At 42.0% G+C, this 16927-nt stretch overlaps 1 protein-coding gene across 1 annotated transcript in view; it reads right to left on the reverse strand.

Moving 5' to 3' along the window:
* Positions 1-12837, reverse strand: part of SLC6A20 (solute carrier family 6 member 20) — a 51205-nt gene extending 38368 nt beyond the window's left edge. Inside the window, exon 1 of the mRNA XM_069088349.1 lies at positions 12517-12837. Within this exon, the coding sequence (XP_068944450.1) occupies positions 12517-12646 (130 nt within the window). The 5' untranslated portion in view covers positions 12647-12837. The remainder of the gene's footprint in view (positions 1-12516) is intronic.
* Between the last annotated feature and the right edge of the window lie 4090 nt (positions 12838-16927).

Consider the following 16927-nt stretch of genomic DNA (forward strand, 5'->3'; position numbering starts at 1 on the left):
CCAATTTCCAGTTCTTTGCCACCACAAAAAGGACAGCTACAAATATTTTTGTACCTGTGGGTCCTTTTTTTATGATCTCTTTGGGATTCAGACCTAGTAGTGGATTGCTGGATCAAAGGGTATTGCACAGTTTTATAGTCCTTTGGGCACATTTTGAAAATGTTTTCCACAGTGGTTGGATCAGTTCACAACTCTACCAACAGTGCATTAGCATTCCAGTTTTCCCACATCTTCAACATCTATCATTTTTCTGTTTTATCATGTTAGTCGATCTGATAGGTGTGATGTGGTATGTCAAAACTGTTTTAATTTGCATTTCTGTGATCAATAATGATTTGGAGTATTTTTTCATATGACCATAGATAGCTTTAATTTCTTCACCTGAAAACTGCCTGTTCATATCCTTCCACCATTTATTATTTGGGAAATGATAAGACTTTTCTTAAATAAAGAAGAAGCCTTTCCCCATCACCCTCAATGTCAGTGCCTTTCTTCTGAGGTTACCCCCAATTTACCCTGTATATATCTTGTTTGTTGTTTACATGTTGTCTCTCCTATTAGAATGTGAGCTTTTTAAGGGTAGAACTTATTTTTGCCTTTCTTTCTCTCATTAGCCCTTAGCACAGAGTCTGGCACATGGCAGGTTGTTAAATGCTTCTTGACCACTGACTGATGACAGTCCTCAGCTGAAGAGTCCTTCTCCAACCCCAGTAAACCATTTCAAAAATGTGTGTCTCTGGTCATGAAGGGAGAGATGGTGAGAAAGCAGCTGGGTTAGTACATGCACCTGAGGTCAAATCCTGGCTTTGCTTCTTTCTACCTGTTTTCTTTTTCTACTTCTTTCCCAAGGGTTGGGTTAGAAGAGTCACATTGTCCCCTTATTGAAACACCTTCTTATCAGGGTGCACTCTGAGTACCCCCCACCCCTCAATTACTTTTGTCCTAGGTGAAAACATTCTATTTATGACTGAGTATTTGTGTTACTCTGAGTGCAATATTTTGTATACCCCCAGTTTTCAAAGTGTGGTGCTTGAATCCCTTAGGGTCCTCAAAGCCCTTTTATGGGATCTGCAAGGTCAAAGCTATTTTCATAAGAATACCAATGTATTATTTGCCTTCTCCCTTTTTCTTTTTCTTTTTTTTTGCTTTTTGGAGGGCAATTGGAATTAAGTGACTTGCCCAAGGTCACACTGCTAGTTTGTGTGCTAAGTGTCTGAGGCTGGATTTGAACTCAGGTCCTCCTGATTCCAGGGCCAGTGGTCTATTCACTGTACCACCTAGCCACCCCCCTTCTCCCTTTTTCAACTATATATCTATATGTTGCCCAATTTTCTTCATACATTTGAAATGAAACTACATTTCACTTCACAAGAGATTGAATGAAGAGAATCCAGTTGTCTCCTATGAAGGCAGTCTTTTTTTTTTTTTTAAAGCAATCGGGGTTAAGTAACTTGCTCAAGGTTACATGACCAGTCATTTCTGGGTGTGGTGCTGAGTTTCTGAGCCCGGGATTCGATCTCCAGGTCATCCCAACACTGGAGCCAGTGCTCTTACTCGCTGAGCCACCTGGCCACCCCTTGAAGCCTGTCTTTAAAGAGACTTCTTAAAAAAGAGAGACATCTTATTTTTTTCTTTGGAGGGAGGAAGGCAGGGCAATTGGGGTTAAGTGATTTGCAGAAGGTCACACAGCTAGTAAGTGTGTCAAGTATGTGAGGCCAAATTTGAACTCAGGTCCTCCTGACTCCAGGGCTGGTGCTCTATTCACTGTGCCACCTACCTGCCCCTAGAGACTACTAGGTGAAAACATTTCAAAAGATATATAAAACAATGCCAGTCTTCTCATTGATTGTCTTTTTTTTTGGAAAATATAGCTATTTTTCATTAAAATCTTATGTTAACATGTAACTTTTATTATTTAAAATTAATTAATCAATAAGTTCAAACTTTATTAGTTTTAATTTCAAATATAAGTATTGCTAGATATAGCCCATGGGGACAAAAATTCTTTGGGTTGCTTGATAATTTTTAAGATTATGGAGGGACCCTGAGACCAAAATGTTTGATATATACTTATATTGTCACCAAGTCATTTTGCAAATAATATCGTCTGCTTACTGCCTTTGAGGCACTCTCCCCATATTGCCACCAGGTGAGCTGTGGTGATTCTTGAGATGCGTCATTTCAGTAATTAACCTTAGCTATTCTCTAGGCATGGAAATAGTGGAATTTTCCCCCTCTCTAAAACACTACCTTTTATTAAATAAATAAATTAATGATAGAATGGATTGGCGGCTAGAGAACTCTTTGGATTTATAAGATTTGGGTTTATACTGGATCTCTGACAATTGACTCCAAGCAAATTACTTAATTTCTCAGTGCATCTGTCAGCTCTTTAAAAGGATTAGCCAAAGGGGGTGCAGATGCAAGTCAGTCTAACACATCCTCACTGGGAGGCCTTAACCCAGAGGAGTAAATCTAGTAAAAGCAATTTACTACAAGACAGATTTACATACACTTGGGTTTACACTGGCATCTCCTCTCCTTTAAACCTTGTCAATAGTTATTTATTCTAAATGGCTATTATATGCCCTTTATTTGCTGTTGGGCTGGTTCTTATCTTCTTCCATGGGTACATTCCCACAGTTGTCTAAAGAAGAGGATACCAGTGATGTCAGCTGAGCCCCAAGGGACCGGGTCAAGGTGACTGATCTCATCTTCTGTCCTGGGTCCTGCTTTATCTCTACCAAGTTTTCATTGGTGGAAAGGGCAGTGGCATATCCTGGCCCATGAGCCCACACTCCTGTGGGCAGAAGGTGGTGCTTGACAAGAAGCTTGTTCTTGTGTCCACAGAAACATTTCATTTTTGATTATAGCTAGCTTGATTGAACTTTTGCTCCAGGACAAAAAAGACAGGACTAAGGAAATGAAAGTGAGAGTCTTTCAGCTAACAACTGAGGAGTGGGAAACATATGAGGAGCTGGACAATGTCCACCAAGCCCTTGGCTGGATTCCAAGGCTCTCTGCCACCAGGGAGTGTCCAGGGGTTACAGATCACTGCTACCCCATGCCAAGAGCTGCAGTTAGTACTTTCTGTGCCTGGAACAAGAGGCACAAATCACAACGGGGTGGGAACACAGCTGGGCTATAGAGGAGCTCACGTGGGTATAGCCCCTGGGGAAGGCAGCTGTCAGTGAAGAAAGCTCTTGGAGTTTATGCTTTTCACTAATTTCACTAAGTAGGTGTTAAGGTCAATTATTCTTATGTTGCTGAAACACTTTAAGGGATGTCTTCTAAATTTTAGTGCCCTGAGTCAAAGTCCTAGTCACCTTGCCTTAGTTTTGTTCTTTCTGTTTCCACTCTTCTAAAAGTCTCTGAAGCTATGCATGCCAAGGGGCACAAGATAAGTGTCCAATTGATCTGGGGAATTATTTTATTCTGAGCATATTCAGTAGCCCCTAGGCCCTTCATCCCACTCTGAGAATGGCATCTTTCCTCATCAGATCTAAGACAAAGCAACCAATGACCATTTACTAAGTGCTCCTTCCTATGTGTCAAGCCCAAGGGATACAAATACCAAAGTGAATCGGTCCTTGCTCTCCAAGAAGCTTACAGTCTGCTTGAAGGATAAAACATATTTGTAGCTAAAGAAATAGAAGGTATATAAAAATAAAAGTTAGTGGGGTACAATAGAAAGAGTACTGGGTTTGAAACCAGAGGTCCTGGATTCAATTCCTGGTATATCCTGCATTACGTTACGCAAATCATTTCACTTTAGCCCTGGGTTTTCTCATCTTTAAAAGAACAGGGTTGGACTAGTTAACATCTAAGTTCCCTTCCAGGTCTGATTCTATGAACCTTTGAGAAAATCTTGGTGAACTGGGTCAGGTGAGAATGGGGGTGGGGGGGGTAAGGAGGGGAGCAAATACTAACAACAGGAAGAACAGAAAGTAGATGGCACTGTTGCTGAGCCTTGCTCTAGGGATCCAAGTCAGAGTGAGTGGCAGAAATGAGGTGGAACCTCCACTCTCCTAGATAGTAAGAGACCCCTTGGGGGCTCAGGCAGAGCTGCTTGCTCCAATCAGAGGTCCTCTCAGTCTGGTCCAGATAGAACTGTTCTTGAAGGGCGGCCAATGACATCTCCCATTTCTCTAATGCTTTAGGGCTTACTAAGACCCTTTCCCCAATTACCCTTTGGGATAGATCCAGTCTAATAAGTATTGTCTCCTGAATTTTACAGTTGAGGAAAAAATCTCAGAGAAAAGCAGCAACTTGCTCAAGATCTCATGGCTAGAAAGTGGAAAAGCCCAGAGTGAAATGAAGTCTTCCGACTTCAACTCACTGACTTATTTCACCCATACACACACTACAGTCCCCATGGACTTCATGCTTTGGGGGGGGGGGCACAAACTACTATTGGGAGGCAGACAGCTGAAGTGACACAGAAAGAAGGGAGAAGGCATCTCATCACTTACAAGTGGTGCTAACAGGAGTGGCTGGCCCCTATACAGACGGGGTCCATCTCCTTGGCAGCCAGGTCCTCCATCCCCTTCTACCATTTCCCTTGGACTGCTTGTCACTCTTTTGTGACATCTTCTCCCTTCCTTGCCTCCTTCAAGGATGCTCCAGATGTTTACCTTAACTAGACTTCAGTGAGTACAAAGTGGGGATAGAGGGGAGCTCCCAGACTCTGACTGCACCCAGCCCTGCACATCCCTAGTGGTGTGAGAAATGTTCTGGCTATGGGTTTAATTATCCAGAATGAGAGAGAAAGAGACAGAGAGAGAGAGAGAAGAGAGAAGGGGGGAAGGAAGGGAGATTGGTGTAGAATCAATGTGGCTAGAGTGAACCACTAACCCTAACTCTAATTTAGATCCCAACTATAGATTTCAAGTCACAGAATGACCCAAAGATGCTTCAGAGACCTTCACATCTCAATCTGGTATTAATCCCTATAGAAAATGCCTCTAGAGATAGAAATTGCCAGTACTCCAAGATTGCTTCCCCTTCTTATTCTTATATTATTCTTATATATTCTTAGCTCACTCTTGAATCTTCATCATGGGCTTCTCCAGGAAGTCTTCTCCATTAGAGTCATAGGAAGACAAAAGGATGATGTCCTGGAAGGAATCTTGAATTCCAACTCTCTCATTTTACAACGAGGAAACAGAGGCACAGAGAGATTTGAAGTACTTGCCCAGAGCCACATAGCTAGTAAGTGATTGCGGCCGGATTCAAATTCAAGTCTTCCTCACTATAAATCCAGCTCTCTACCTGGAACACCACCTATTTAGAGGTAGCCAGTGAACAAAAGGATGGACCTAGAATCAGAAAAAAATGGGTTTTGTTATCAGGTACGTGATTCTGGGCAAATTGAGCAGCAAGGTGGAGGAGTGGACAGAGTGCTGAACCTGAAGTCAGGAAGACTCACTCATCTTCATGAGTTCAAATCCAGTCTCAGACACTTACTAACTTTGTGACCCTGGGCAAGTCACTTAACCCTGTTGGTCTCAGTTTCCTCAGCTGTGAAATGAGCTGTAACTCCAAGTCATTCCAGTATCTTTGCCAAGAAAACCCCAAATGGAGTCATGAAGCATCTGAAACAACTCAACAAGATAATGCAATGAATACGATGTTGGATTGAGCTGGAGTCAGAAAGATTTGAATTTTAATCCTGCCTCAGGTCCTTATTACCTGTGTGACTGAGCAAAACCTTTGATCTCTCAGCCCCAATCTCTTCCTCTACAAAATGGGGATAATAGTAGCATGTACCTTACAAGTTGTGGAGATCAAATGAGATAATGCTTTAAAGCCTTCTGTAAACCTTAAAGTTCTACAATTGCTATTACTATTGGTGTTAACAATTATACCAGGAAGATATACAGACTATTGACTAGGGAGCTAGCTTAAAGAAATAAGACCTTTTGTGTAACAATAGGCTTGTGCGTCTAGACGCGTGTGACAGCACTTCTTTCAGGGCTCAAGGCAAGACTCTCCACTAGAAAGTTTTCCCACATTATCCCCCAGCAAGCTCTCACTTATTCTGGCTTGGGAGTCTCAGATTGGAAGGGACCTCAGACAAATGGCATCTTCTACTCAGAGGCCCTTCTACAACATCCCAGCAAGTGGTCATCCAGCCTTTATTCATAGTAAGAGGATTGACAGCAATGCTAATAGTGCCCTCTTTTAATAGCTATTACCTAATGTTTCTATAATGCCTGCTCTGTCTCAGTCACTGTGCCAAGCACTTTACAATTATTATCTCCCTTGATCCTTGCAACAAATTTGTGAGGCAGGTGGTTTCATTATCTCTACTTTACAGATGGAGAAAATGAGGCAGTTAAGACTGAGGCAGAAAATGAGAAGTTAAGTGGCTTGCAAAGGGTCACACAACTAGTAAGTATTTGAAGACAGATCTGAACTTGTCTTCCTGATGCTAGGCCCAGTGTTCTACTGACTCAAAGATAGGAAGAGAGACAGAGACAGAGATAGAGTCAGAGAGAAACAGAGACACAGACACATAGAGAGAGAGAGGCAGAGACAGAGACAGAGACAGAGACAGAGAGACAAAGAAGAGAGACAGAAAGAGGTGATTGGGGGTTGGAAGGGGGGAGGGGAAGGGAGGAAATGGCTCTAGAGGAGGAAGACCTGGCCTCTGACACATGTTAGCTGTGTGACTCTGGGTAAGACACCTAGATTCAATGAACTGGGCAACTCTCTGAGATCCTACATTCTAGAATGGTGTTGATTTGCTCTGGTAGAGGGAGATTCCTCATCTGGAAGTTCCCTATATCAATGAAATCATAAGTCCAGTCTCTATTTCTCCATTAATCTCCATTAATATATATTATGATATGTGTGTACTTGTATATTAGTACAAATGTATACATACAAACGCACCCGAGCATGTGTGTGTGTGTGTGTGTGTGTGTGTTCCCAGTAGAATGTAAGCTACTTGAGGGCAGGGACCATTTTTAATATTGTCTTTATCTCTTCACTAGCTAGCATATAAATGCTTAATATTTATTAATTATTCAATTATTAGATTGGATTGGAATTATACCTCCACATGCCTCTCACCTGTTTTAGAGTTGGAAAGACCCCACCCAGTTCAACCCAAACCTGACCAAGAATCCATTGATTCTCCTCCTCCTCCTCCTTCTCTCTCTCTCCCCCATTCCCCCACCTCCTTCTTCTCTTTGTCTCCACCTTTCTGCTTCTCCCTCTATTTCTCCTGCTCTTTCCCCCTCTTCTTTCCATCTCTCCACTCTCTCCCTCCCTCTCTTACTCTCTCTGATTTATTTCACTTCACCACCCCATTCTCTCTCTGTTTCTCTACCTGCCTGTCTGTCTCACACACACATGAATTTTCTATTGACCATACCATGAACCACATCTTCAGAGATAGAGAGGACACTGCAATCACTCTTATCCATAAAGATAGGCTTCATAACACATAATAGAAAGAGTATAGGATTTGGAGTCAGAAGAGATGGGTTAAGAGCCTGATTGCTTGGTACAAAGAGAATCTCTTTCCATCTCTAGACCTCAGTTTCCTCAGCTGTAAAATGAAGTGATTGGCCTAGATGAACACTCAGGACTCTTCTAGCCCTCAATCTTACAATCTTTCCTCTGAGTGTGTCATTGAATATCTCGACTCTAGATACCTTTGTATGTGTCATGGGCCCCTTTAGCAGAATCTGGTATACCTTATGGACTCGGAATAATGTTTAAATGCATACAATAAAATGTCCCAGATTTCAAAGGAAACCAAAAGTTAGTACAAATAAAGGTGACTTTTTTTCCCCCATCCAGGTTCATGTTCAGCCGTTCTCAATCATGTCTGATTTTTTGTGACCCTTTTTGGGATTTTCTTGGCAAAGATACCTTCTTGTCACGCAGCTAGTAAGTCTCAGAGGCAGGATTTGAACTCAGGAAGATGAATCCTCCTGACTTCAGGCCCATCACTCTATACACTATGGAGCTCCCTAGCTGTCCCTGAAATCTATCGACAGACCCTAGATTAAGAACCTCTGATCTAGAGGGAGAAGGAGGATGTCTGTCTTCCCCAGGCCTTTGCAGTGAAGTTGCCAGCACCAGCTCTAACACGGACAGCTCCGTCATGCTTTCCTTTGGAAATAACTTTTACTAGAGACCTTAGGCCCATGCCCCAAGACCTGATGACTTGACAAAAAGGGATTTGATGAAGCCTTGGCTAGTTGATTTTTGAGGTCACACTGATGTTCTTTATTTGGAATTTAATCTCCAGAATTAACATTCCTTCCACTGGGCTGGGCTTTGGAAAGCCTGTGAAGGGATGGAGACCCAAAGAAATGAACCTTGAGCTCTAATCCATATTATTCTGGGAATTATGTCCTGGCTGTGTGGTTCACAAACAAGTCCTTTGTTTAGCAAGCAGCATTAGGGGCGGCCCACTCTGGAAGGCAGCTGCTAGCCACGGACTTCGAGGTTCCCTCATTCTCTCTTGTGGTAAACTTGCATGAACTTTTTGCTTTTTTGGGCAAAGAGTGGGGTTGCAAGTTCTCTGGATTTGAAGCTGTAGTAACAATAATAACTCACAATTACATAGGCAACCTGGTGTTATGGAAAGAGCAGGTCTCAGAGCTAGGAGAACCTGGACTCAGGTCCCACCTTGACTCTGGACAAGTCACTGAACCTCTTAGTGATCTAGGATAGCAGAAAAATGCTGACCTGTATTGGAAGAGAAAAGGGTTGTTTATTTTTTTTAAATCACAAGTTCCTAACATCAGTGAAATCACAGGTTCAGTACCAATCCCAAGGGTCTTTAATCTTTTTTTGTGTCATGGATTTCTTGGGCAGACTCATGAAGCCTATGGATCCCTAATGTTTTTAAATGTATAAAGTAAAATACAAAAGAAGCTAATTATATTGAAATACAATTGTCAAAATATTGAAAAACAAATCACCAGCCCCCCAAACATGTCCGTGGACCCCAGTTTAAGAACTCCTTGTTTGCAAAGCATTTTCTTACTTGATCCTCACACCATCCCTGTGGCATAGAAAATACAGGGACCATTGTCCCTATTTTACACTTGGGGAAACTGAGGCTCAGAGGGGCTAAAAACTTGCTGAGGAAAATACAACTACCATGAGTCTGAAATGAGATTTTAACCATGGTCTTCCCATCCCCAAGTCCAGCTTTCTATCTACCCCATGGCTACCTCTCAGAGCCAATCACCTGTGTGCATATTATTTAATTATGAGGTAGGAGGAGCAGGAACAACAAGTATGATGACTCACATTTATAGTCATTTAAGTTTTGCAAAGGTTTCCCCCCCCCATTTTGAGGAAAGGTAAAGCTCAGGACCATAGAACCAGGACTAGAAGAGAACCCAGAGGCTATCTAGTCCAACCCTCTCATTTTACAGATGAGGAAACTGAGACCAAGGCAAGTGAAGCAATACAAAGTCATATAAGCATCACAGGTAGGATTTGAACCCAGATTCTTTGACTCCAGAACCACTACTCTGGAAGAAATTTATATACAGGTAGGGGCGGGGGGAGTAGGGGCATTTATGACCAGGGTGATACTTCCACATAAACCTGGCAACAATTTTAGATCTTACAGTGAAGTCAGAAAATTCAAATTTGTCAAATATTGATTAAAACACTACTATATGCAGCACATTATCCTAAGTGCTGGAGAGACAGAGATGAATCCAGACAAGGTCCTTGCCTTCCAGTTTTCAGTCTAACAAGGGGATGTAAGCAGATACAAGCCATGGAATGTCATAGGTATAGAGAAGTGAAAAGGGATGAGAGACTGGAGAGAAAGGGGTCATGACTTAGGTGGGGCAGGAGCAGGGAGAATCAGAGAAGGCTTCCTGCAGGAGGTAGTGCTTGAAAAAGTAACAACTGTGCATAAAAAAATTACCACCTTAGCAGTTGTTGGATGACAGAGTCTCAGACTTCATGCCATAGAACAGTCCTACTTCCCTACGGCTTCCTCTCCTCCCCCAGAACTGAAGAACATTTGAACTGGAAGGTATTTTGGAGATGAACTGGCACACCCCTTCATTCTATAGATGATTTTTTTTTAAAGCAATTGGGGTTAAGTAACTTGCTCAAGGTTACATGGCTAGGTGTTTGTGTGTGGGTGCTGAGTGTCTGAGCCTGGATTTGATCCCTAGGTCATCCCGACACTGAAGCTGGTGCTCTTACTCGCTGAGCCACCTGGCCGCCCCTAAGCAATTGGGGTTAAGTAACTTGCTCAAGGTTACACGGCCAGGTGTTTCTGGGTGGGTGCTGAGTGTCTGAGCCTGGATTCAATCCTCAGGTTATCCCAACACTGGGGCCGGTGCTCTTACTCACTGTGCTACCTGGCCACCCCTATAGATGATTTTCTAAAAAGATTCAGAGAAATCTTTTTCAGAGAAGTGAAGTGACTTAGCCAAGGTCACAAAGCATGAGTCAGGATTCACACGTAGGTTTCCTAACTCCCTATCTAGTGGTACAAATCAATACATTCTGTAGTACTCTCCAAAGCTAAGCAAGAACTAATCGCTTGCACAAAGGTCAGGTAATCTTTCATTTAAGAACAGAAGTTGATCCTTGGACTATTTCCATAAGCTCATATTACCTTCACCTGCAAATCAACAACAGTGACATACTTTGGTTTACACATAGGTGTAAATCTTAGGTCCTTTTCCTGGGAGGGGCCACAAGGTGCTGAAGTTTCTTGGTAGCATTTGATTCTTTTTTTTTCCTTTTGTAGGGCAATTGGGGTTAAGTAACTTGCCCAAGGTTACACGCTAGTTTTTTTGTGTGGGTGTTAGGTGTCTGAGGCTGAAACCAAACTCCTGACTCCGGGCAGATGCTGGTAGCATTTCATTCTTATTCAGAATTTTACTTCAATGCTTACAAAGATGGACAAATACAGCCATATCTCCTGGCCTCATTCACCCACAGATGCACAATGACAGAGCATTTAGAAAAAAGTGTGTAGTTTGTCACATCCTTTTGGTTCCAGTAACTGTATTATGTGAGTGTTTAATCTATTGTGGTGGGGTGAGAGAGATGGAGAAGACTGGAAGGGAGAGGTAAAAGATTTTGAGATTTGATCCTAAGATCTTTTATTGTGTCATCAGGCTATGGAGATCTAGACTCACTTCCTATCATGACAGTAAATCATAGAATCAGAGTTAGACTGAAAGGGATCTCATCGCTCATCTAGTCTAGGAATTCTTAATCTTATTTATCTCATGGCAGCCTTTCATAACCTGGTGAAAACTACGGACCTTTTAGAATATTGTTTTTAAATAAGATACAAAAGAAATCAAAGGGAAATGAAAACAAAGATGTATTTTTTCCCATCCAAGTTCACAGACACTCTGAAATTAACAATTTATGGACCCCAGATTAAGAATCCCTGATCTAATCTAAACTCTCATTTTCCAGAATTGAGGCTCAAAGACACCTATGATCTGCCCTAGGTCACACAGAAGATAAGTGTTCGAGGCACAGTTTGAACTTATATGCTCTGAACTCCAAATCTAGCATCCTTTCCAATGTACCATACAACCTCCCAGATATTTGCAATCTTCTGTGCTTTTCAAATACAAAAGTATAGGCTTGGGGTTTAGATTCCATGCTTTAATTTCAGAGAATGTTGTGGTTTAAGATTACTTTAGATTATAGGTTGTTCAAAGAGATGTCAGAACATTATTTCAGTCCCTCATGGGGGAGGTTGGTTATCATTATACTGAAACATACAAAAGAGGGGAGATGTATGGAAGAAGCTTTGCCTTCTCAGTGTTCTAGAACTCCAAAGCCCCACCAAACTCCAAAACTCTTTACTGAATTTTTAAAAATTGGATTAAGATCAATGCAATTTATTTTCTTTTTCCAAGGCCTGCAGGAGGCTTTAGTGCCCGCTGGCCAGGGTCCTGGAGGCTGGGGGCCAAGTTTCAAAGTAGGAAAGGCAACGTAGCAGCCAAGACTATACTTCCATTCTTCTCCTTATTCCTAAAAGCCAAGACCATACTCCCATTCTTCTCCTTACTCCTGAAAGTAAAGGTTTATCCAATATTTTATTGGCCATTGTAATTTAGGTATTAGCCGCCTTAACCTGCTCATTAAAGCGACCTATATTCCCAAATCCCAACTACACCAGCCCAGGCTCTAAGAGCAGCAGTAACTTGGATCTCCAGGGGGAGAGGAGGGGAAGTGTCAGCTGCATACGGAGAACCTTATTAAGATTCCTTTTTTCTTCTTTCTCTAGTTGACAACTTAGCTGAAAAAATGGGAAGAGTGGTGAGCGGTTGTTTGATCTACGTTTTTTTAGGGAAGTTAAAGAACTCGAGGGGAAGGGGAGAAAGATTTAGAGCCACTGGGGAAGGGGGGTGGAGGATGAACACCTGTACTTCTGGGCTCAAAAAAGAAAAAAAAACAACAACAATAAATGCATATAACAGACTAGCAGTATGATCATGTTTGGAACCTTCCAACACGGAACCGAGAAGCGAAAATCTCACTTACCCCCTCCATACATTTGACACAAGTAGGGAAACCTCCAGACGTTCCCCAGTCCCACTGCATAGGAAATGCAGGCGAACATGAATTGTAAGGAGTTGCCCCACTGAGGTCGGACTTTCTCCATCTCCACCATCGCGGCTCCCAGAGCGCTTAGCACCGGCTCCCTGCGCGCTCGAGGCAGGCTCCCGAGGCTTCCTAGACGCTTGCTTGTGCGGGTGTTCGCGGTGTCTGGGTTCCTGGGAGCCAGCGTGTCTCCCTTGTTGTCTCAGGTGCTCTTGCAGCCCAGCCTGATACCGCAGCCAGCCCAACCCACTACACAGAGAGGAAAACACGCTTGCCAATTGTTATAAAGTATTTTAATTACTAATCTTATTAACGGGCACGCACCATAGTAGGAATGCTGGTAAATAGTTTATAGAACATCCCCCCACCCCAGGCTGGTCCACCAGGGCTATGAAATGAAAGAGCTAATTCCCTCCCTCTCCGCCCGCCCCCAACTTTGTCCTAGAAAAAACTTCCAGAGCCACTTGGAGTTCGGGTTGTTCATTGGCCCGGTTAACTGGGGACAGAACGCGCTGCACAGCGTAGAAATCAACGATTTGGGAAGTTCATTCTCCTTCAACATTGGGGCAATGAGAGGGCAGGCCTGGGGGCAGCTGTGCCCACTTTGGGGGCTCACTTTTCGGTTGCATTTTATGGTATGGAAAGGGCTTTCTGGGAGGGATGTTCTTTCTACTTTTTATAATGCAATAGTTCCGTCTTACTGCACCCATTTTAGAGGTGAGGAAACATGTTCTGTGGTCACACGGCACCAAAGGAAAAGGGCAAGCCCAGAACTTCTAGCAACTTTTAAGGTTTGCAAAGTGTTTCCATTACCCTTTTTGGTCAGTAATGATGATAATATACTACATTTATATAGCACTTTTAAAAAAGACTCGAGTCTTTTAACACTTGATCCTCACAACAGCCCTGGGAGGTAGATACCATGATTGATTATTCCCCATTTAACAGAATAGGAAACTGAGGCTAAGAGCCATTCAAGTCACTTGCCCAAGGTTAGTGGAGGGCGGAGGCAATAAAAGGCAATTGGTAGCAATGAAGAATGGCAAATATTACAGCCAAAAGTTCAGGGTAGAAGGGATTAGAGATTATTTTGTCCAACTTTTGCACTTCAGAAAAAAATTTTCTGATATATTCCTAGATGGCCTCCCTCACTCTGCATTGAACTGTCTTTCATAAAAAAGAAAACTATGTAAGGAAAACTGACTGATAGCATGTCTTAACAGTACTTAGTATAGTGCCACAGGCACTTAATAAACATATATATGTATATATAATACAGACATATATAATATATATACGTATATATATAATGATCACTTAATAATAATCTGCAACAAATTTACCCAAGTATTGTGTCCATGGCCCCCCACTTCTTGGGCAAGAGGAGAGAAAGGTATGCTTCATTATCTGTTCTCTGAGACCAAGGTTGATCATTACAATTACTCAGAATTAGCTTTCCTTTAACTGTCCTTTTCTAATAAAACAATGCAATAATAGTCCATTCCGTTATAGTTTTGCTTTCTTTACCCCCTCATCAGTTCATTATATCTCTTCTCTTTAAAAAACCAAACTCTCATATTCATAATTTCTTACAATTCCTTTATTTTTCAGATCAGGACACAGGCTCAAGCAGGGAAAGTGACTTACCCAAGGTCAGTCAGTCAGTTAATAAGCATTTTTAAGTACCTATTATGTACCAGTCACTGTGCTAAATGCTCAGGATACAAAAAGAGGCAAAAAACCATTCCTGCCCTCCAGGAGATTACAATTTAAGGGGGTGGAGGGGATATGCAAATCACCAGGTACAAACAAGCTATGTACAGGGTAAATAGGAAGGAATCAGCACAGGAGACGTACTAGAAGGTAATGGTAAAGGCTTTCTGTAGAAGGTGGCATTTTAGCTGTGATTGTTTGTCCTTTCTCATCAGGGATGTGATTGTATGACTTTCAAGTGAATTGTATTTAAGCGAGGGAAGGCTGTGCAAAGTCACCAATCTCAGTGGCATGATATTGATCAGGAGGACTGGAGATGGCCCCTGGGATTTTAGCTAGGACTTGAAGGAGGGGGAGATTATGTCATTGGTTTTCAGAGGCAGAGCTAGGACCCAGGTCCCCTGGTTTCTTCCTCTGTTCTATGTTGTGCTTCTGGGATGAACATCTTGTTCAGAAGAGAAGGTTCCTGCAGGGGAAATGAGAACAAACCCTTCCCCACTGTTCTTGCGGGTCACCAAAGTTGAGGATAAACCACTTTGGACATTCTCTCTGGCCTTTCTGCCCACTTTGGCTTCATAAAGAATAAACAAGTGAATCTTTGTTTATAAAAGTCAAGTTTATGTGGATCCTCAGATTCCTAGCAGAGATAGGGAAGGTGAGGCATTGCCTTTCTCCCAACTACACTGTAAATAGTAGGCAGAATCCTTTTTTCCCCCTTACGTGTGTATTCCAAGTGTTCAGCACACTGGGCACCAAACTTAATAAAGGCATTTTCTAATCTTATCTAATCCAACCCAGATTGCTCTAATTGCAATAACCATGAATCTTAGATGTAAGTGTAATGTAAGTGCATGTAAGTGCTGAATCATTGAATTCTATTTTAGGTAGAAGTTCATTCAGGAATAGATAAGAAATATCCAGGAGTTTTAAAGGATTAGTTCATCTGGTTCTTTTGAGGTATTAATCAATTGATCAATTTGTTGTTCATTCATGTCCAACTCTTGACTCTCTATGACCCCAGTTGGGTCTTTCTTAGCAAAGATACTGGAGTAGTTTGTCATTTCCTTCTCCAGCTCATTTTACAAATGAGCAAACTGAGGCAAACAGAACCCAGGAGAATTCAGAAAGATGAGTCGTTCTGACTCCCAGGTTAGCACTCTAGTTCACCATCTAGTTGCCCTGACAAATCAGTTCTCATTTTAGTGCCTACTGGGAAGCTAGGTGGCACAGTGGATAGATCTTGGAGCTCAGCCCATGAGGAATTGGAAAAAAAAATTAGGAATTGTAAGAGGTGAAGGCCAGGTGCATTCCAGGCATGGATAGAATATGGAATGCTCATTCCAGAGTCATACAAAGATCAGCATTTGGGATGTGTCATCCAAAGAATGGGCATTATTAGACAGGATATGGCCAGGTGCCTCATCTTTCACATATTACAAAGTGTATACATGCATAGTGTATACCTACATAGTGTGGTCTTTAAAATCTACCATCAACTCCAGTGACCCTAAGTGTGGGATCATGAAAATACTTTCCAGCAGGCTCATAGATCTAGTGCTAGAAGGACACCTGAGAGGCCATGCAGTCCAAACCCCTCACTTTACCAGTGGAAAAACTGAGACACAGACTTGTCCAAAGTCACACAAGCAATATGTGGCAGGGGTAGAATTTAAACCCATTTAAAGTCTTCTAACTCCAGACCTGATGCTCTTTCTATATGTGATGATGCTCCTCAAGGCATGATGGGATATACCTTTGGGCATTAACATGCCTGCCCTTCATACTCTAATTTCAAGTAACAGTGAAAGAATCATTCCTCCCAGCACCCCACCCCACTTGTCTGCTTTTCTGGATTATATAATATTTGCCATGGTCATTTCCCCATTTCTATTAAGGGCATCACCCTTCCAGTCACCCACATTTACAAATTCTTCCTCATCACCTATATCCAGTCAATTGCCATGACTTATTTTCTCACTCCAGAGCATTCCTTACATCCACCCTTCTTTCCATTTACTACTGACACTCACCAACTTAGCTTAGATCTTCAATGCTTTCCATTTGGACTTCTCTATTAGCTTCCTAACTGGTCTCCCTGTATCCAGTCTCCTTAACCAGTCTCCCACACAACTGGCAAATTGGTATTCTTTTTTAAAATTAGCATTTTATTTTTTCCAATTATATGTAAAGATAATTTTTAACATTCATTTTAACAAAATTTCAAGCTTCAAAATTAGCATTCTTAGAGCAGAGATCTGACCATGTCACTACCCCACTCTAGAAGCTGTTATGTCTCCCTATCATTTCCAGGATAAAATACAAAGTTTACTATTTCATGTTTAAGCCCTTTCTCATCTGATTCCAATAGATTTCACCATACATTCTTCCACATAATCTAGACTCCATCCAAACTGGACATTCCTACTTGACCTTCCTCATACACAACAGTACATCTTTTGCCTCCACAGCTTTTCCCCATGTCAAGAATAGAGGGTAATAATTGCTCTCAAGGCAGATGGTAGGAGGAAGAATCCAAGGTCAAAACTGGTCATTGTATGAGCCTGCTTAATCAAGATGGTACCTAATGAAAACTTTCTTTCTTTCTTTCTTTCTTTCTTTCTTTCTTTCTTTCTTTCTT

This window comes from Petaurus breviceps, unplaced genomic scaffold (genome assembly GCF_028583685.1).
Source record: "Petaurus breviceps papuanus isolate PSGF00001 unplaced genomic scaffold, PetGlider_PUasm1.0 185, whole genome shotgun sequence".
NCBI lineage: Eukaryota > Metazoa > Chordata > Mammalia > Diprotodontia > Petauridae > Petaurus > Petaurus breviceps.